The sequence below is a fragment of the Equus asinus genome, chromosome 28, assembly GCF_041296235.1.
Source record: "Equus asinus isolate D_3611 breed Donkey chromosome 28, EquAss-T2T_v2, whole genome shotgun sequence".
Lineage (NCBI taxonomy): Eukaryota > Metazoa > Chordata > Mammalia > Perissodactyla > Equidae > Equus > Equus asinus.
Genome location: NC_091817.1, coordinates 39,886,759 through 39,908,917, shown reverse-complemented (window position 1 = coordinate 39,908,917; position 22,159 = coordinate 39,886,759). Strand labels below are relative to the sequence as shown.

Genomic DNA, 22,159 nt, shown 5'->3' with positions numbered 1-22,159 from the left:
AAAATGTATATATCCATTTTACCACAGCACATCCTATTCAGGAAAAATTAATACAAATGCACAGTACTGAGATGCATCCTTGTTAACTTATTTAATATTTCCTTGAAGTAATAATTATTCCTTAAAGTATTCAGTCAAAAAAAGTCAGTCACCTACAAAGTGGAAAAAGCAGTTTGGCCTCAGAATTCTTGAGAGCAATATTCAATGTCAGAAGATAAAGAAGCACCATCCACAAATTTCTGAGAGAAAAAAAATGTATCTAGCCTAATTTTTTTGAGTCAACGCAATAGGCAAACATTTTCAAATTTGAAAAAAATCTGAGAATAAAGCACATACATGCCCTTTTGCGGAAAAATTAAAATAAAATCCTATCTCATAAAGAAAGAGTTGACCAAAAGGTACCTAGAAAAGCTGTGGAAGACAAGATGACGGCATCTCTCAGTGCAGACAAGAGTGTGATAATTTGTACAAACTGGTGACTGTCACAAAGTGGGACCCAAAATGTTACACCAGTTTCTAAAAAGGTTCAACATAGGGTTACCTTATAACCCAGAAGTTCCACTCCTAGAAATATACTCAAGAAAAGTGAAAATGTATGTCCACAAAACAACTTAAACATAGATGTTCAAAGCATCACTATTCGTAATAACCAAAAAGTGGAACCAACCCACATGTCCATCAACTGACTAATGGATAAACAAAATGTGGTGTATCCCTACAATGCAATATTATTTGGTCATAAAAAATAATGATGTATTGATACATGCTACAACACGGATCAAGGTTGGCGATGCCAAGTGAAAGAAGCCAGTCACAAAGATCACATATTCTGTTTTCATCTCTATGAAATGTCCAAAATAGGAAAGTCTGCAGAGATAAAAGGTAGATTCATGGTTGACTACGGCTTGGGTAGGGGTAAGAGGGAAATGGGGTGTGTCTGCCAAATGGGTACTAGTTTCTTTTTGGGGTGATGGAAATGTTCTAAAATTGATTGTGGTGATGGTTGCACAACTCTGTAATATACTAAAATGACTAAACATACTAAACTATGATTAGATTGTATACTTTAAACAGGTTAATTGTACAGCATGTGAATTATATCTCATAAAGCCGTTACCAAAAAGACAATATCAAGCTACACCAGCCAAGTTTGTTTTAGAGTTCTGAAGCAACAAATATTCTCAAGCATATGCAAACTCAGGATATGGAACACTCATGAGTCTTTCTGGAGGAAAAAACAGAAAACATCAACTATCTGACAATGCAATCCAAGGAGAAATAAATAAAAATAGAAATCATTCAAGAATAGAGAGGCTCTGATGATACGATAGTGGGTAGCATTAAAAAATAACCAGAGGCCAGCCTGGTGGTGTAGTGGTTAAGTTCACATGCTCTGCTTCAGCTGCCCAGGAGTCACAGGTTCAGATGCCAGGCGCAGAGCTAGCACTGCTCTTCAGGCCACACTGTGGCAGCATCCCGCGTGAAGTAGAGGAAGATTGGCACAGATGTCAGCTCAGGGACAATCATCCTCACAAATAAATAAATCAATAACCAGCCATACAAATAATAGGAAAGCTAGCAAAAGATGGGATGTGGAAGGAGAAAAAGAAGAGAGGAAAAATGAGCACTAATTTCCCCATTTTTCACGATAGATCAATACTATCTAATATTTAAAACTGAGTTTAATATAAAACCTACAGACTGTAACCTTTAAAAATCATTATAATCTTTATTTTAAGTTTAGCGGCATCTTTCAAGTTGAATATACATTTATTAGATAAATAAATAATATAAAACAATTCCTTTGGCTTCAATCCAGTTTCTTCTTTCTAAATTTCAGTTAAAGTTTTTCAAATTTATTTCTAAATCTCTCTTTCTATTCTTTTATCTAGGGCAGAGGTTCTCAACCTGGGGCAACTTTGCACCGCAGGGGACATTTGGCAATTTCTGGAGACATATTTGGTTGTCACAACTGGGGGAAGAGAGCTGCATCTAGTGGGCAGAGAGCAGGGATACTGCTAAAAGCCCTACAATGCACAGGACGGCCCCCAACCATAACAAGGAATTATCCAGCCCAATGTCAAGAGTGTGAGGTTGGGAGACTGTGCACAAGAGGTATCTAGAAATGTCTGGAATAATATTCACTGGTGTTAATCACCATTTCTGAGTTGTGTAACTCCTGGTGATTATTATACTCTTTTCTTTGACATTTCTGTATATCTTAAACTTTTATAATGACTCTATCAATTAAGTCATTATTATTTCAGATTTAAAACAATGAATAAAAACATGAAAAATGTGCATCAACTTGTCACAAAAGGATATTATGGTAGTTCTAAGAATTATCAGGATTCTCAGTCTCAGAAAAACGGAAATCTTTTGAAAGTGTTAGAATTTTCTTCCCTCACACTTGTGAAGTTTCTTGACTACCAATTATTAATAACGTAAGTCTCTTCAAAATAATAGAAAACAAAACGAAGCAAAATACGCCACAAAATATTTTTTCTCCAAGAAGTAGAAAGTGTTCCAGTTTTAGAAATGCATTTTATTATTAAAAGAGTGAAAATTGGGGCCGGCCCAGGGGAGTATTTTGGTTAAGTTCATGCACTCTGCTTCAGTGGCCTGGGGTTTGCAGATTTGGATCCTGGGTGTGGACCTAGCACCACTAGTCAAGCCACGCTGTGGATGCATCCCACAGAAAGTGAAGGAAGACAGGCACAGACCTTAGCACAGGGCCAATCTTCCTCACTAAATAAAGAAATAAGTAGATAGATAGATAAATAAATAAATAAATAAAATTCAAAAATAAAGAGTGAAAAGAAAAGTATTAAGTAAAATCATGTGCTTATTTGAAAGCAAGCCCAAGTGTACTGACGAGAAATGGCTCCGGTGGAACTGGGTGCTCTTTCTACTACGTAATTAATCAGAATAAGTCTTTTAATAGAATCTAAACTCCTTTCATTAAAGGTATATACTTTCTTATCATTTAATTGTTTATGCAATCAAAAACTTATTCCTGTCTCTTATCAACGATTCACTAGCTATAAGTTTCTCGAGCTGTATATGACGGATCATTCTCAGTCTTTCATAAACTGCTATTTATTGATTACCTTTCATGTAACAGTGATGTACCAGGTGCCAGGAACACAACAATAAATGAGCAATGGACCTTCTCTTGAGAGGCTCGATAATAATTAAAAGCCAGTATGAGAAATATATACTTGTAATATGTTCAGCATTCTTTGAAAGTGTAGACTAAGTTCTCTAGAGACCTGTGCAAGCTTCACGGAGGAAGGGTTTGAATCTGAGTGTGAAAGGTTTCAGTAAAAGGATGGGGGAGGTTTTGCAGGTGAAGGAAGAAAGCAAGTGAAGAGGCAATGGAGCCTGATGCCATCAGCGGCCCATGCATTTTCTTCATGCCGCGAGACCTGCAGAAGCAGAGGAATGTCCCTGTAATGTCTTCCTAATGAATGTCGAAAAAAAAAATTTAGGGGCTGGCCCAGTGGTGTAATGGTTAAGTTCACGTGCTCCACTTCAGTGGTCTGGGGTTCACAGGTTCGGATCCCAAGCACAGACCTACACACTGCTCATCAAGCCATGCTGTGGCAGCATCCCACATACAAAATGGAGGAAGACTGGCACAAATGTTAGCTCAGGGACAATCTTCCTCAAGCAAAAAAAGAAAGATTGGCAACAGATGTTAGCCCAGGGTCAATCTTCCTTACCAAAAAAAAAAAAAAAGGAAAAGAAAATTCAGTCCTGTGTGTCAATACTGGACTTCTGGTCTTTCTCCTTAGCACTTGGAGAGAGTTCTGAAGATGCTACAACTAGAGTTGGCATGCTTTCCAGGTACTTCTTACACATGCCAAAGTTGAGGAATTATTGGGCCAGAAGACTTCTGATGGTACCTCAAAAATGAAGATGCTCCCACTGTTCCTGGGAGAGTGAGCAGACAGGAAAGTACATAAGTGAGCCCTCCCAGTTATAATCTTTCTGTTAACTGGTAAACCCAGATGTTTTCTCTTGATTCTTTCCTTTGACTCTTTTTGTTTCTAAAGTCAGTATAAATCAGAAATATATTCAGTAGGATTCTAGGAGTGTCCTGGAGAATACCCATGTTACTAAAATTTTTACTGTTTTATGAGTTTTCATCTGGTATTTTTTTAATGACCCAATTTTAAAATTAAGCAATTACCATCCTTGGTTAAAAAAAAGCACCATCCTAGTGAGTAATGTTGATAGAGGGGGAGGCTATGCATGTGGAGGGGCCACAAAGCCACCACGACACTCAAGATATAGAACACTTTCTTCAGCTGTGTCTCTTTGTAAAATTCCTCTCGCCTTGAAGCCGTTGGCAATAGAGATCCTTTTTCTGTTCCTATGGTTTTCCCTTTTGCAGAATATCTCAGAAAGTGAATCATCCAGCCTGTGGCCTTTTAAGTCAAGCTTCTTTCACTTAGCGTAATGCATCTGAGATTCATCCATGTGTTGCATGTATCAGTAATCCATTTCTTTTTATTGTTCATTGGTATTCCACCATATAGTGTGGATACACCACCATAAGATGGAGAATTTATGCATTCAGTAGTCGATGGGCATCTGGGTGGTTTCCAGTTTTAGGAACTATGAATAAAGCCAATATAAATCTTTGCATACAGGTATTTCATTTCTCTTAGTAAATACCCAGGATTGTGATTGTTGGGTCATATGGTAAATGTGTGTTTAACTTTATAAAAAACTGCCAAAGTGGCCATACCATTTTGCATTTGCACCAGCAATTTATGAAAGTTCCAGTTGCTCTGCAGCCTCAGCATTTGGTAGTGTCAGAGGTTTTTTTGTTTTATTTTGGTTTTTATTTTATAATTTTAGCCACTCTGACAGTTGTATGTTGGTATCTCACTGTGTTATTTTGCATTTCCCTAATGACTAATGTGTTGTGCATCTTTTATGTGCTTATTTGAAATCTGTATATTTTCTCTGATGAAACGTACGTGCAAATCTTTTGCCCATTTGTTAATTTGAATTTTTTTAATGATTGCACTGTGAGAGAGCTCTTTATATATTCTGAATACTAGCTTTTATCAGAAATGTATTTTGCATATATTTTCTCTCACTTTGTGACTTTTCTATTTTCCTAACAGTGTCATTTTAAAAGCAAAAGTTTCTATTTTCGGTAAAATCCAATTTATTTATTTTTTTAATTTATGGATCATGCTTTTGGTGTTATATCCAAGAAATCTATGCCTAACGCTAAGATTTTCTACTATATTTTCTTAGAGAAGTTTTATAGTTCGTGGGTTTACATTTAAGTCTGTGATCAATCTTGAGTTAATTTTTGTATGTAGTTTGAATTATGGGTTGAGATTCTTCTCTTTTTTTGCAAAAGGATTCTAATTATACTCCAGCACTGTTTGTTGAAACGGATTATCCTTTCTCCACTGAGTTGTCTTGGTAGCTTTGTCCAAAATCAATTGACCATATATATGTGAACCTATTTCTGGGCTTTCAACTCTATTCCATTAATCTATTTGTCTGTCTCTGTGTCAATATTATACTGTTTTGAATTCCATAGTTTTGAAATGTCTTAAAATCAGGCAGTGTAAGTCTCCAACTTTGTTTTTATTTTTCAAAGGTTTTAACTATTCTAGGCTCTTTGCTTTTCCATATACATTTTAGAATAAGTTTGCCAATTTCTATAAAAAAAAACCTCCTGGGTTTTGATTGGTATGTATTCATTCTGTGTACCAATTGGGGAAAACTGACATCTTAACAACATCAAGTCTTTGAATGCAGAATCAGAGTTTTTTATTTCGTTCTTCTTTAATTATTTCTCATCAGTGTTTTGTAATTTTGTTATATTTATACCAAAGTATTTCATATTTTTGGTACTACTGTAAAAGGTACTTTTAAAATTTCAAGTTACAGTTTTTCATTATTAGCATATGAAATATAATTAATTTTTATATATTGACCTTGCATGCTATGACCTTGCTAAACATTTTTTTTTAATAAATTCTTAAGGATTTTCTACCTGGAAAACGATGTCATCTGTAAATAGAGATATTTTCTGCCTTTCTGACCTATATCCCTTGAATTCCTTTTCTTGACTTATTACATATGCTAGGACTACCAGTATGATCCCGAATAGGAGAGGTCATAGTAGACATCCTTGTCTTAATCCTAATCTCAGAGGGAAAGCATGTAAGTCTTTGGCTATTCAGTATCATTTTAGTTGTCATAGTTTCATAGATACCTATTAAAACATTGAGAAAGATCTCTTTAGTTCCTAGTTTGCTTAGGTTTCATCATAAATAAGATGTTGAATTCTACTATTTAGTTTTCACATATCTTTTCAAAAAACTTATTTCCATATTCACAAATTAATCAAGACAACAATATTTACTAAGTTTTGCTAAGTTTGCAGCACAACTTTAAACACAATTTTATCATTCATATCTTCAGTGTTTTAGGTAAAACACCTAATGATGTTTTCCATGATTTCTGACATCAAGCAATAATAGCAGCAGCAACACAGAATTTCGGACACACCTAGGTATTTTTTTTAAATGATAGATGGACTTGAAAAAACAACGTTAATTAATTAGAGGGAAGCTCATGTCTGGTACTAGCACGTCTCACACTCATTTTTGTTTATTTGCCCTGCTTTCTCAGAGCTTGTCTTCTTTCCTAGAAAAATATGGCTAAATACAAAATTTTCAACATCTCTATTTTGTGTGATAAAACCAAAATATGTTTTTTGTTCTTATCTTTCCATTTTTATGTGCCAAGAAAATCGAAAAATTCCTTGTCCTGATGAATGGTGCTAGCATCCTTATTGTCTCAGCGAGTGGTACTAGCAGCTTTATTCAAATCAGAAAGCTGGAGCCCATCCTCACACTGTCACCTCACTCCCCGTCTAAATCACACTGAATTGACGTCTCTAGTTGAGCCCCTTCTTAACGCCCCATGCCAACTATGGCCTAGTTCAAGCCCTCAGCATTTGTCCTTGTCCTACATCAAAGGTCACTTTGCTGGTCTTTAAGTTTATAACTGGTCTTGACACTTGCAGTTGGATCATGAAGATAAAGCGATTTCTCAGCCTTAAATTATTCAATGTTCCAGTCCTAATGCCTTCAGATAATGTCCACATACCTTTCCTCTGCTTATAAGCCCCATTGTGCATGATCCCATATCTAGAATCCCCGTATCTACCCAGTCTATCTTACTTGGAAAGGAAAAAAAGAAATGTGCCTAGGGTATTGCACATTTCCCACACAGAGAAAAGGGAACATTCATTGTTCTGCAGCCATTGCTCTTCTGACTCAGAAAATACAAAAGAGCCCCTTGTGTAGAAAACTGTCCCATGACCTCATGTGAGGATAAGCCTCAACCCTAAAATAGATGGAGGAGACAAGAAGGCCAAGGAAAGATCTCATCGACTGTTTCATTAAAATGTCAGAGATTAATTAGCAGGTCTTTAGATACTCAAACTATTTGTAACTTCTTATTCCTGGTGTTGTTCCCCTCCTCCTGCGTCCCCACAGTCACAAAGTTTAATGCTCTAGCTTCTCAGCCTCAACACTATTGACATTTTGGACCAGACAATCCTTTCTTATAGAGAGCTGTCTTGTGCAATGTAGGATACTTTGCAGGAAAGAAACTCTAAGGGATAGAGTTGGTAGTGACCTCAGGCAAGGCAGACCAGTCCCCCAGGGATTATGGCAAATGGAATAAGGGGGTTGGAGGAAGCCAGCCTGGCTCCCTGAAGGGTTAAGATCAGACCAGCAGTGAAAAGTGTATGTGACGTACAGAACAATTTCTCTACAGTCACACAAAATCGTTGCACTCCCCTGGATGCATCCTGAGTTTACAACCTCATCTCTTTGCCCATAATTTTTCTCTCTATGAAATATCCTATGTCATCTTCATGAGCTTGTGTAAGGCCTACTGGCAGAACAGGAAGTTGAGATGATAAAGATTGGGGATGGTGGGTATAATGGCAGACAGTTTTTTACAATGTACATATAAATTTTTATAGGCCAGTATCATCTTTGCTTTTTAACAAAGCAACTTCTGCTATGTATTTCCATAAATCCACTGCATTGTCAGATCATCTCTTCCTCTGTTGAGCCCCTAGAATAAAATTTTATTTTAGGGTATATTTTTAATGTAAATAAATATTCCTTCTATTTCCATTTTTAAGTTCTGGAAATAACTAAAAGTATAAATGATTAACGCGTCAGTCTCTAACCTAACCGATTTCAGAGAGGTTCTGAATGGATACATATGCTCATTTCATTCCCTGCTGAAAATACATATTTTCTATGAAACTATATTGGAATTTTAAATTTCTAGTTTACAGTGTTAATACATTGAATATACAAAACAGCATGTCTCATTGATTTAGAGTAAACACACATACGCAAGCTGAAAAAAAAGTAAGATTAAAAGTTGAAATACATTTGATTAAACTGACATTTGATTCTACTGATGTTTTAATTTCACCCCAGGCTCAAGAGTAGGAAACTAAGATACATTAACATTGAGTCCTTCCGGTATGGATAATGGCATGTAGAAATTTAGAAATGCTGGAATGTATTTATGAACCAATCCAATCCAGATGCTTAGTGGTTTCTTTCTCACAGAATTGTAACACTGTTTCCCACCACAGCGTTAATCACATATAGGGCTTTGCACTATAGAGAGGTACTTGATTTGTGCACTGACTAAAAGAACTATTTCAGGCATTGCTTATGAGTTTTCACAATAGAAGTATGATTAATTATTACATAATAGAAACATGATTCTTAAGTGACCGCACTTTCCTCAGACATGTATACAACACATTGCTACCACTTACTGTCTCCCCGGCAGAGTAGAGGCCCCAGTTTATAAGCTGCTTCAGAATGCGGTCGGCCTGTGTCTGTAATCACTATCTTAGTTACTGGCAGATGTTCTTTATAAGAAAGGAATCCAGTGTCATTGGTCCTAAAAAACAGTAACAACAAATTCTTAAAATTACTCTGATTAATATAATTATAAAATAAACAATAGTCCTTATTACATTTCAAACCCAAGACGTTCCGAGCTATATTTGCACACACAAAGGAGTAAGGATCAAATTACTCATCTGGGGCCAGCCCAGTGGCTCAGCGGTTAAGTTCGCACGTTCCACTTTTGTGGCCCGGGGTTCACTGGTTCGGATCCCAGGTTCGGACCTACACACTGCCTGTCAAGCCAAGCTGTGGCAGGTGTCCCACATGAAATAGAGAAAGATGGGCACAGATGTTAGCTCAGGGCCAGTCTTCCTCAGCAAAAAAAGGAGGATTGGCAGCAGATGTTAGCTCAGGGCTAATCTTCCTCAAGAAAAAAAAAATTGCTCATCTGAGCATATAAAAATATGGCAGCATTTTAATGTCTCTTGTGGACAGTATATGGTTGGTCATTTTTAAATCCAGTTGGTCATTTTCTACCTTTTAAATGGAATGGTTAATCCACTACCATTTAGTGTAATGATCAATATTGTGTTTTTAGATCTACCATTTTGGTATTTCCTATTTTCTCCCCAAAGGGTTTCTTGTATTTCTGCTTTCCTTTTCCTGCCTCCTCTTGGTTTTCTCCATATGTTTTAAGTTCAATTTTATTTTTTTATTTACCTTTTAGTTATATTTCTGTTTATTGTATTCTAATGGTTGCTTTATGAATTGCAAAATGCATCCTTAATTCATCACAGTCTATTTAGATTTTATGTTTTATTACTTAATATAAAATGTCAGAAGCCTACTCAGGATAATTTTTTAAACCTCCCCCAACACACACCTGTTCTTTGTTCTATTGTTGTAATATATTTTAAATCTAGATGTTATAAACTTTATAGTACAATTAAACAGTGAATTTTAATTTATTTTTAAATTAAGAAAAGAATTTAAACAGTGGCTTTTATATTTACTAGCATATTCATGATTTTCAGCGCTCTTCATTCCTTCTGAAGATCTGAGTTTTCATCTGGTATTATTTCTCCTTAGCCTGAAGAATTTCTGTTAGTATTTCTTATGGTGCAGTTCTATTGGCAACAAATTCTCTCACATTTGTTTAAGCTGAAAAGAATTTTATTTCACCTTCATTTTTGAAGTCTATTTTTGTTCAATATAGAATTCTAGACTGACATTGCGTTCTCTTTCAGCATATGAAAGATATCTTTCCATTGTCTGACCTGTGCTTCCAGTGAGAGGTCAGCCTTCATCGAGTGTTCCTGTTCCCCTGTATGAAACGTGTTCCACCAAATCCACCCAGCCTGGCTGCTTTCAAAACATTTATCCTTATCTTTGGTTGTTAGCAATTTGAACAATAAGAAAGGTGTGCTTTTCTCTGTTTTTATTCTGCTTGAGATCCTCTGAGTATCTGGAATCTGCACACTGAAGTTCTATTAGTTATTACCCCAAAACTTAGTGACTTGAAACAATATTTATGATCTACAGTTCTGACGTGTCAGGAATCTGGGCACAGCTTCATGGGATCCTCCGCTTTACGGCCTCTCCCAAGGCTACAATCAAAATTTGGTGAGGACTGCAGCCATCTCAGTACTTGACTTGGGAAGGATCTGCTTCCAAACTCACTCCTGTGGTTGTTGGCCGTATTCTGTTCTTTGTTAGTTGTTGCACTGAGGGCCTCAGTTATTCACTGGCTGCTGGATAAAGGTCACCCTCAATTCCTTGCCACATGGCTGTCTTCCCAGGACAGCTCAAAACACGGCAGTTTGCTTTATCAAAACAAGAAAGCTAGAAGAGTTAGAGAGAGAGTTGCAAGCAAGTCAGAAGTCACAATCTTTTGTAACCTAATCTGGAAGTGATAACATCATCTTTACCATATTCTATTCATTAGAAGCAAATCACAAGGTCCAGGCAACCCTCAAGGGGAGGAAATTACACAATGTTGTCCATAACAGGCAGTTATTATCAGGGGCCATTTTGGAGACTTGTCTATTAAACAAATTTGAGAAATTTTCAGCCGTTGTTTCATCAATTTTTTTTCTTTTTGCCTCATTTTATTTCCTGTCCTTCAGAGACTCCAATTTCTTGCCTGTTAAATCATTGATATGTTCCCACAATCCGCAAAGGTTCTGTTAATTTTTCCTTCCATCCTTTTCTTCTCTCCTTTGTTCTTCAGCTTGAATAATTTCTGATAAGCCATCTCCAGGTTCATTGAAGACTTCTTCTGCTATTTCCTATGAGGTCCAGTCCATGCAGTGACTTTTTCACTTCAGATGTTGTACTTTCCTATTCTAAAATTTACAATAGCTTCTTTCATGTAGTTCTCAACTATCTGCTTAGAATACCCCCTGTTCACTTGTTGTGATTATTTTTACCTTTAAACCTGTAGGCATGTTTATAACAGTTGCTTTAAAATTTGTGTGTGCTAATCAAACACCAGTGTCCCAGGGTCACTTGTAATAACTGCTTTTATTTTCTTGACTTTGCGTCAGAGTTTGCTTTTTTTTGGAATATGTAATAACTGTTATGATGTTCTGAATATTATGGGTGACACATCGTAGATACTCTGGATTCTGTTACTGTTCTCTGAAGACTGTTTCTGCTTTCGCAGGCAGTTAAATCACGACCTTATCACCATAAACTGTGGAGGCCTGGTTTCACAATTCCTTAGGTGGGCCTGTGTCAGTCTCGCTCTTAGTTTCCAATCATATTCATTTCTGGGACATAATCTTTGCTGTAAAGACAGGGACCTTCTGTCATTTCTAAGGGAAGCTGAGAGTTTCACAAAGCCCATCTCAATTAGTAAGACCTAAACTCCAAATTCTGTCTCTCCTTTGGTAGCAGCCTCTGAAATCTCTGTATGACTTGTTCAGTTTCCCAGCTGTATCTGCCTGCTTGGTTCCTAGAAATCTCCCCTGTGCACATGCAGTTCAGGGCTCCACTGAGGATCAGAGGGGAGTTGATATAGTGGATTCACCCCAAGTGTTTTTGTCCTGTCTGAGACCTCCACTCCCCCCTCAATTTCCAGTCATTCTGGCAGCCCCAAACTCTGTCCTCTATACCTCAAGCCGAAAAACAATGTAGTATTTTCTTTCAGTTTTAGTTACTCTGCAACATGTGGTCTGGTGAGTACCCTTAAGGAAAAAGGCATGTAAACGTCTATCACCCACTTGGGTTCCCTTCTTCCACGGGTGAAAGGCCACCAACTCTGGTAGTTTTGTCTACATTTGGTTGTTCTCCACTTACTTCAAGTAGATGTTTTTCTAAATGTATTTTCCGGGATTATAAATGTTATCTGAGGAAGGCCAGCTCTATGCAAGCTGCTGCACCGTAAGTAGAATTTAATATAAGAAATTTCAAAATCTTATTTTTAAAAGTTATTTTTGATTAATAATATGTAATGGAGACACTGGAGAGTTATTGGTGATTAGTTTAGGTATTTTTGTCTGTTAAGCATTGCTATTAACATTTTAGTCACTTTTTAAAATATAATATTACTGTGTAGACATTTTCTGTGAAGGCAGTGAGAAAGAGTGCCTTCCAAAGGGAGTAGAAATTTTGAAAAATTGGAGTCTGAGTAAGAGAGACAATATTCTTCACATCAAACATGTAACACTAAAAGTATAGTTATGACTCCATATAGAAGCCTCCTTCTAGGATATTCTAAAAGAATCTGTTTTTTGATACAGCATAGTCTTGATGTTTGCCAAATAAATAAATGGAATATCATACAATTCAAAATGTGAGCTCAATTAACAGCAAACTGATGACTGGAATTAATGTACATTCTGTAATAAAATCAATCATATTTACATCTAGATGGACTATTAATTTTTAAAAAATTATTTTTATGTACAGATCCAGTTGCTTAATGATGTAAGAGATATATATGGTATGTTGAAACATGAATATGAAAATTTAAAAATATTTCCACTTCATAAATAAATAAAATCAATGTACATTCCAACTCTAGTCTCAAATATAATAAATATCTTTCTTAATTTTTCAAAAGAAAACATATGCATAAGACTTCTCTTCTCCCTAGAAGAATAATTCAAGCTCATTTCAAATCCCTAAATGTTATAGACTTCCTTTTTTAAAATACGATAAACAGACCATTAGTTCTGTGTGGTGTTATTTGTCCTTTAAGAAAATAAAAGAGCTACATGTTCAAATAACTGTGGGAAATTCTATGTTTCCATCTTTAAAGATTTTATAGGCAGGTTATTGAAGAAATGTGTTTTAGTAGTTAGAGGCTATAAATATATTTTGAGAATAACAGAATTCTTAGTTGCACTTCATTTTAAAGAGAATGATAATTGGCTTACAATGAAGAGGAAACATGAAACAGATGCCTCTAATTCATCATATTACAAAAATAAAACGTACATGATTCATGGTCCATCACAAAAAAATTTAAATAAAAAGACATTGGTCTTAACATTTAAGATTCAAATTGATTATAACATATTTCATCAAAACATACTTTTATCTAAATTCTCCACTGTACTGATCTGTTCAGTGTTTGCCTAGCTATATATGTTTTGAGTGATTCATTAAAAAAAAATAAACTATTTTGCATAAGGAAATCATCTGGAAATCACCATTCGTTCCGGTCAGCATCACAGTTGCAGTAATACTGAGAATCAATGCAGTTCCCCTCTAATCCACAAGTACATTTTTGAGGATCAGGCAAAGAACCTCCCCAATAAGTTTGTGTTTCATTGGTCCTTCCAACCCACCAGCTCAGAGGGGTTCCATCTGAAAGACAAATGTGAGAAATGTGACATCTTCATTATGGCCCACTGCCATCCATCCAAGAATAATGCCCTTCCATCCCCAATCATTAAAAAGAATAACAGGAGAAAGAGACAGAAACGTTGATTTAATGTAGTGATATTCCAAACACTATAATTGATGGCATTTCCTTAAGAAAGCTTTTTAAAAAATATTTTATTTAAGCTTAAATGATTGATATATTTTTCTTTGAGTAGAAAAGAAATCAGCAGTTCCTATTTAATTCAGGCATGATACTAAAAAATGTATTGAGAGCAATTCACATATGTAATTTCCTTAAAAATAATTTTTGAAAAAGGAGGCATCAAAATACAAACCACAGTAATTAACATATCAGAAACAAAACTGATTTGAGATTGTGGAAATGCCCATTAAAACATGTGGAATGTTATGTAAAGTCACTGATTTATCTCAATATATTTATTGGCTAAAAATATATTAGCTGTTTATTAAACATTAGGCATGGCATCACACTCCCTTGTCGTAATTTAAGATATATTTGTATATCTCAAGTATGTCTTTTTTTCTTCCATTTATTGGCTTGGCTATTTATTTTGAGACTACAGAAATAACACTGAAAGATCTCTATGCCTGAAGCAAATACTACATTCAAAAGCTACGTTTCCCTCAGCCAAATGCATTTCTTTCTATGATGAATGTCGAGCTACCAGCTCCTTCTCAGAGTTAAAACTAAACATGATGCCAAGGAAATGGAGCAAAGAATAGATGGAACATTTAGGGGAAGTATGTAGGCAATCTGTCTTAGAAGTAAAAAATAGGTTGAGAGGGAAAATCGTAGTCATTTGAGAATCAGGGCATGAGAAGAATGTGATATCAATCAGTCAGCTCTTCAAACGTGTTTGATCATTTTTCTGTTGCCTTTCAAACCTTTTAAGTTGTTGCCATGAGCCCTACTGAAAATCTGGGACTTCTACTGATTTCTCCTTTACTTACAAATACCAATGCTCATAATAACTATTAGATCAGACCTCTAGTAATGCTGACAACCTCTCTCCCAGCATTACTATACATACCAGTCCATGCCATGCCAAAAAAACAAGGAGTTATTTGGAGCTTATTTTATGCATAAATACATTAATATCAGGAATTTTCATCTTGTTTTAAATGCATGATGAACTCATCAACCACAGGTGAAACCATCTTGAAACATTTAATAGATATATTTCAACATACTGCTCAAAATATTATGTGATCATAGATTATAAAGAAAATAAATCATTATTCCTAAACATTGAATAATATTTTACATCTAAATTTCCTATTTTCTCTATAAAATAGAAATCACAAAATGTTTTAAAGGTACTAAATACCTTTAGTTACCTTCAAGACTTTTTGAAGTGTCTTGAAGAATTTAAATAAGTACAAGAAAGAATTCAGAAAATCAGGAAAAATTTTTTAAAGTTAAAAATTAAAATGATAAAATATCAGGAGTGTGGTAGAACATTCCACTTGCTATAGACAAAATCCCAAATGACTTGAGTATTCACACTGATCTTCCTTCGAATGTGCTGGGTCTCAGATCCACAGTTTGCTGAAAACATATTTTCATATACATTCCACACATATTTTCATATACGTTCCACTTTACTCATCCACAGTTATGGCACCACTACTGCTTGAAACTGCTATATCTTCAAGACCAGAAACTAAATTTAACTTGTCTAACACCACCTTCTTATCGTGAAGTCAAAATCCAATTTGTTCTCTCTCTTCTCCACCTCAAATCCATTCTACATGAATTCTAGGGTCATGGACCCGAGGAAAATCTGAGTATTTAACAATTATCATCATTCCTTGTTCTACAGCCTTCTAGAGTTTACTGCTTCCTTTTCTAGTGGCTCTCAAGTCTGCCTGAAACACCTGGGGAGCCTTAACAAAAAGATGCATGGGCACCACTGGCCATGAAGTGGGGATGCCTTCATTTTCTATGTCGTCCCCTTTACTTTGCGTGGTGCTTGCTCACCAACCCTTTGGTGATCTTGTTTTCTGGTTCTTTTAGAGTTTGACTCATGTGTGACTTTGATGATCATCTTTCCTTTTGTCTTTCTTTCCTAGTTAAGCAACTCAGTTCATTTTGTTCCATCACATTCACTTACCCTTCTGTAAGTGTGGTTCTCATTCTCTTAGAATGTATTTCCATATTTGCTCATCTGTTTTTTAGATTCCGAGATCAATATTTAGCAACAATGAACAATCAGTTGCATACTAAACTGGCATGTTAACTATAACCATGATGCGCCAGAGACATGGGAACGAGAGGATCTCACATCATCCCCTTTCTACGTGTTATGCCACCCAATCATCACCACACCCCCGTGAGGCTGGTATGATTGGCCTCATTTCAGAGAAGAGAAAACAAAGACTGAGAAAGGCTTATCTGTCCAAGTTCTATCCCTTCAATGAGAGACCTGGAGCTTGAACTTTGACCTCTCCCCATCTCTAAATCCTATGCTCTTTGCACTACAACTATCTGATAGTCACAGATAGGATTGAGGTTCCGGGGGAAAAGATCCAAGGGGAGACCAGCAAGATGGGAAGGGTTTGCAGGGGTAAAAGGCTGAATAAGAATATTCTAAAAAAGAGAAAGAAGAAGGAGGAAAAGGAAGAGGAGAGGGGTGGAACTCAGGCATGAGGGAGAAAATAATCTGGCTGTTTTAAGTGAGTGGAGAGTAAACAGGAGAAGGGCTTAACTGGAAAGAAAAGGTCCAAATGTCATTCCAAGAGTTCAGTTTTTCTGCATGCTCCATACAACATAAAATATTCACACATGAAAAGCATTTCTTTTAAAATTCTCGACCTTCTATCTGGAAGTCCAACCTCTCTTAAGACAACAAATGGGAATGAACATTAACAAAGTGGCTTTCTCATGCAGATGTCTTAGAATCTTCTCTCATTTCTAAAGAAAAATACACCTACTGGAATATTGCTGCTAGAAAACAGTGTGTTGGCCTGAAGGTTGCATAAACAGGTGGATCCAGAATATGCAGTTTTTGTGTCCAGACAGAGGAGTCTGTTTTGGACAGACAGGAGATAGGAAGGCACCGGAGCTTCTTAAACAGAAAAGTGTCATGATGGAAGCAGTGTTTCTTAAAGGCTAATTTTCTTCATAAAGATTAATATTTTGGATTATATATTGGATGGTTAGAAGACATGGAGAGATGCAAGCTGGAGGTCAGTTGGAAAGCCCTTGCAGTAACTTCAAGAATTAGGTCATTGAAGTCCGTACTAACACAGAATAGTGGGACCCGAGATATGCTCCCATAATGAGACATTCTAAAGGAAGAAAACACAAAACCAAAAACAGAATTTAGGAGCAGACTGGTTATTAAAGGTAAAATAAAAGAAAGACTTAAGATGGTCTTCTGATCCTAGTTGAGCTACTGAACAAACTCTGTTTCTAGCAGCCTGTTCTAATTTTCAATTATATCCAGAGGCTAACTGTTAACAATCCATGAAAAAGAGGCACACAGAATAGTCCCTTTCAAAAAAGTAAGTCATATTTTTATGAGCTCTTTTCCACGACAAAACAAAGTGTACGTGTCACTTGCCCTTTATCGGGAATAAACACGGCATTCATCCAGTGTGAGAATGAAACCCCTCTCTGTACAGTTATCCGATTAAGGCCAGGAAGAGACTCTGAAGGCAATCAAGGCTTTGAACAAGCCTCAGTGTAAACTGACCTTGTTCTTTTCTTCAGGCAATAACATCTCTGTGACTTCCAGACTGTGACATGTTTGCGAAATACACAGGGAGCACACACCCTCAGCGGCTAGATGCCACCACCTTGGCAGACTTAAAATCCTTAGAAGCTGGTTAAGTAAAGTGCACCATGCAATGTGTGCAGCGTGACAGATGCCTCCGTTTACTTACCTGGCTTATTTACAAGCCGTGACTTCTTGCAATAGTAGGTAAGCTCCTGTTCACAGTGCTCCGCATGGTTAATTGTGGCCTGGAGTTGCTCCATGCTGGCCGTATACTCGAAAAACCCAGCATATGGGTTGTCTGGATTGGTATTTCTGACTCTTGTTAAGTCAGAGCCATTGTGCTGTATGATGGTCCACGCAGTTTCTTGTATGCAGAAATGGGGGAAGAAAGAGAGGAGACCATCACTAGTCTGCAAAAGTTAAAATAAATAAAGAAAATCAAAATCACCTTTTATCTGAGTCAAATTCTTCTAGTCATCAAACCTCTCTGAGAGGCAGAATCAACACAAATGGATTCTTAAAATTTTTAAATTATAGCACAGTGATTCTTTTCCCTGAAATTTATATGATTGCCATTCATTTGCAGTGATTTTATTTTACTTTTTCAAATAATTTAGCCAGAAAATACTTATGGAGAAAAATATTAAGAAAACTGATTATTAAAATCTGTGGTACATTTCATCAAATCTGATACTCTGCTTTTTAAAAGATACATCATTTTATTTTTCCCTCAAAAAAGGGAAAAAATGCTGCTTATTATAATTGTGAAATATTGCTGATTGTTGACACACCCTGAATTCAGAGATGTTACAATGTGAAAAGAAAGTTCTCCTTCAAATGTGCAAAATGTTTTAAATAACATAATGTAAGCAATGACGGTTCTACTCTTAAAAATCATTTATGTTACCAGCCAAAACAGAGTCAGATTCTTATGGCCTGTACGTATCTCTCTTCAGACAATATTTAATTATAAGTATACATCTATTTCTTTTTAAATCAAATTTGAAATATTCATTTTGCTATCATGTGATCTGCATAGTTACACAAGGCAATAGGAAGTTACTCCTTTGAATGGAACACATCTGATACAGCATCAGCAACTCAACTAACACAAAAAATAAAATATCTTTGAGTATTCACTAGTGCTATCACTATTGGCACCTGAATGTCTGTAAACATCTCCATCATACTGATTACCAAAATTATTTAGATGAAATAAAAATCCTACAATGTCATAACAGAAGATAAACATATTGTATCTATCCTTCAACCTTCCCAGCAATAGACTTCATATTATATTACTGTGATATATGCCGGCACCAGAACAGATTAATCAAGAGGCCTCTGATTTAAGAGGTAGGAAACAGATTGGAAGTTGCCAAAACTCTGCTATATATGTGCTGTTAAGTGGCATAACTCTTCTGCATTACAGAGGAATATTCCAAATTGAAGGAAAACAGTAGGTAGAATTTTTCCCCCCTCTTTTTAGTTAATGCATTCACATGGATCAACAATCAAAACAAGATAAGAAATTTCATTCCCAGCCCTCTCCTGGTCATCAGAATTTTGAATAGATAGACCTGCTGAATAAACGAGGCAGGAGGCAACTTTGACAGCCTTATTGGTTTCCATGTGTGGATCATTATTTTTCTATGAAACAATAGCTGTTACTTTTATTTCCACCTTGCATTTCAGCTCACCATAGAGCTTTATCAGCAAATGATTTTCCTTAAAGAGGACAGGATATATGAGCTAATGAAATTAATTATGGATCGCCAGATAGCCGTACAGTATAGAGACCATCAGATCTGAGCCGCAGATCTGGTAGGTCTGGCTAAGGAAGTCAGGTAAAATCTGAACCTCTATTTCCAAACTTGGAAAATAAAGTGGCAGAATATAGGAGGCAATAGAGCAGGTCTGCAATTGTATAATTTTAGCCAACTCAACCTTGGCTATGACAAGTTTCCGATTATTAAGCAGGCAAATCTGTTAGCTTAGCCTCTGTTGGACTCTGCTCTTACTGTTCAGCAAAATGATTCCTCTTTTCTTGTGGTAAATCAATGACACGCATGAGGAAGCTCAACTCTGGCTGTGTAGCTACCAAAAGAACAGGACAATCAAGCTGCTTGAAGCCTTTGTTTCTTTGCCTCACGGTCCAATCACACTGAAAGGGACTTCCCTATCCTTTAGCACCCACAAGGTCACAATTAACACATGATCTAAAGGTCTTTGAAGGTGTTGTAAGAAATCCAAGACCATGGTGCATGACAACCATTAAAGAGTAGGTCATAGAAAGGTTTCCTTTGGAAATTCTAAAATTTCAATATTATGATAGTTTCTGTAAGTGATTTCATCGTCTAATGAAAAAGTGCTACAAAGTGTGAAGTTAAACAGATGCCACACTGATTAGACAATCTAGATTTCCAGGGGAAAGCAGTTGACGATAGATTCTGAGCCATGGAAATGAATGCCCAGGAGCCACGTTCCAGATATTACGTGCTTTACTAACAGAGGAACCTCTCAAAACTATTAACCTAGAGCCTCTTTATTGTTCTTTCAGACAGGATTGTGTTATCTGATGTTTCTACAAACAGCCATTTAGAATTACAACTGTGAAAGACATAGACTTCATCCCAATTTGTAATTCAATATTTTGTGATTTATTTTATTGGTCCTTCCCATTGGTCTGTAAGCTCTATGAGAAGAGTAATAGTTTCCGGTTTGCTAACCATAGCATCTCCAGCATAGAGCACGGAGGCTTGGCACAACATGCAGAAGACATCAGTTAAAGAAATGAGGGAATAAACAAACGAATGAATAAAGACAGTGCATTGCTCAGACTAGAGGACAACCTTCCAGGTTATCTGATTCTGATTCTTTGGTGGCTCTGAGAGTTTCATTGCCTTTTAGCTGTTTCAGAGCACTGTAAGTTGTAGATAACTGATAGAATTGCAAAATAATGGTAAGTCTGAAACTGTGAAAGGTATGAGACATTATCCTACTTGCAAGTTAACAAATTATCTCGCCTCACATACAACTTATATCTACTTATCTACATCTATCTACATGTAGATATAGATACATACTAACAGACACAGGAGGTCTCTGGATCAGGGACCATTTGCTCACAGAGAATCTTAGCAGCATCGATTCTCTACACCCCAATTTCCCATGGCCCACACATTGAGTGCCAGATGCACCCGCACATGCTGGAGTTGTGCCACAAGAGAAGAACTCTAAAGTTATGAGACTTGGAGCTTATAGAGAATGGCTGGCATATCTTCTCCTCCCCCCAATGGAGGAACTTTGGCTCTGGAATGCAACAAATCTTTTCTGAGGAGAGGAGGACCAAGCCTTAGGTTTTTCTCACTCTTCAAATGTAGGCAAATGCATCTGGGAGAGGTAAGCCTTTAAATCTCTCCAGAGAAACTCACTATCTCTTACTACCAAGCTTCCAGATTTTTTTTCTTCTTTTTTTTTTTGGCTTAGCAAGCAAGGCGTTGTTTCCCTACAACAAGTAATTCCTGTCTATAGACAAGCAAATTCTACCTGGTGGCGGTTTGATTGACTTCCCTCCTCCACGACGCAAGAAGCCAGTTTTGCTTCTATTTGCACCTTCATTTCAGTATTACTGATATATAAATATGTCTGTTCTTTGGATTCTCCTTTGAACTGGCTGTAACATCTTACCAGTTTCCTCATTAATAATATGTTAAACAAAATCTTTACAGTGTGTTTTTTAGCTTTTATTTTTATATTTGTATAAGGGCCGTGATTTTATTTTTTTGAAAATTACCCTTTACTAATGCAGAGAGAGTTGTTAAGGTAAGGAGACACAGGGAAACGAGTAAGAAGAGATAGCTGAAATAGGCATAAAAGCTATGAGATTTAATAAATACACTAAAAAAACCCTGAAAGGCAGTTTGGGTCTACCGGTGTCTCTCCCTGCAGAGATTTCCAAAAATATAAATTGTATGTAAAGCAACTGAGTAATTAAGAACTTGATTTATCTTAGGCTGACTGCTATTTTTTAGTGTGATAACAGTGTAAAGAAAAAACATGCTGTTTAAGCAACACAGATGCAAAGCTTGTGTTCCTCCGTGCTTAATAGCTGGGGGTGATAGATGTGATAAAGACTGTAAGAGCAGGTAGGAAGTGCTGTGTTAAGGAAAGCTGGGAGATGAAAGAGCAGCAAGCATCCTGGAGCGAAATGACGTCAACAAGGCTGCATCTGAATGATAGTTAACTCTCATAGCTATGAAGAAGGCCTTTATTATTGAAATCCTAAAGTAAAAATAATTTTGTTAGTAGAAGTCCTATACTCTCCAGCATTCTCATGGAATGGTCTCAGGAACCCCTATCTCAATATCACATGGGGAGCTTGTTAATAGGTCAGAGACCCAGGCCTTGGTCTCGAAACTTACAGAGTCAGTGAAACCAAATCCAGGAGTCTTGGTGGCGCAGTGGGAAAGAGTGAGGTTAAGCCATAGAATTATCATTTTCACAAAAGTTTGAACGATACTGTTCTAGTTCTTATCAATTTCTCCTTACTGAAACAACTGTCCTTACAATGTAATGTTTGATAATGAGAAACTTCTTGAACATAAAACTATTTCATTATTTTTTTAAAAAGCAATGGATTTAGTG

The 22,159-nt window shown here is 36.4% G+C and overlaps 1 protein-coding gene across 3 annotated transcripts in view; it reads right to left on the bottom strand.

Moving 5' to 3' along the window:
- CNTNAP4 (contactin associated protein family member 4) overlaps positions 1–22,159 on the bottom strand; it is a 243,903-nt gene that overhangs the window by 43,196 nt on the left and 178,548 nt on the right. For all 3 annotated transcript variants that reach the window (XM_014846907.3, XM_070500547.1, XM_070500548.1), the window contains 3 exons: positions 17,679–17,876; positions 13,595–13,751; positions 8,861–8,988 (listed from right to left, as the gene is read on the bottom strand). In XM_014846907.3, coding sequence (XP_014702393.3) covers positions 8,861–8,988; positions 13,595–13,751; positions 17,679–17,876 — 483 coding nt within the window. The remainder of the gene's footprint in view (positions 1–8,860; positions 8,989–13,594; positions 13,752–17,678; positions 17,877–22,159) is intronic.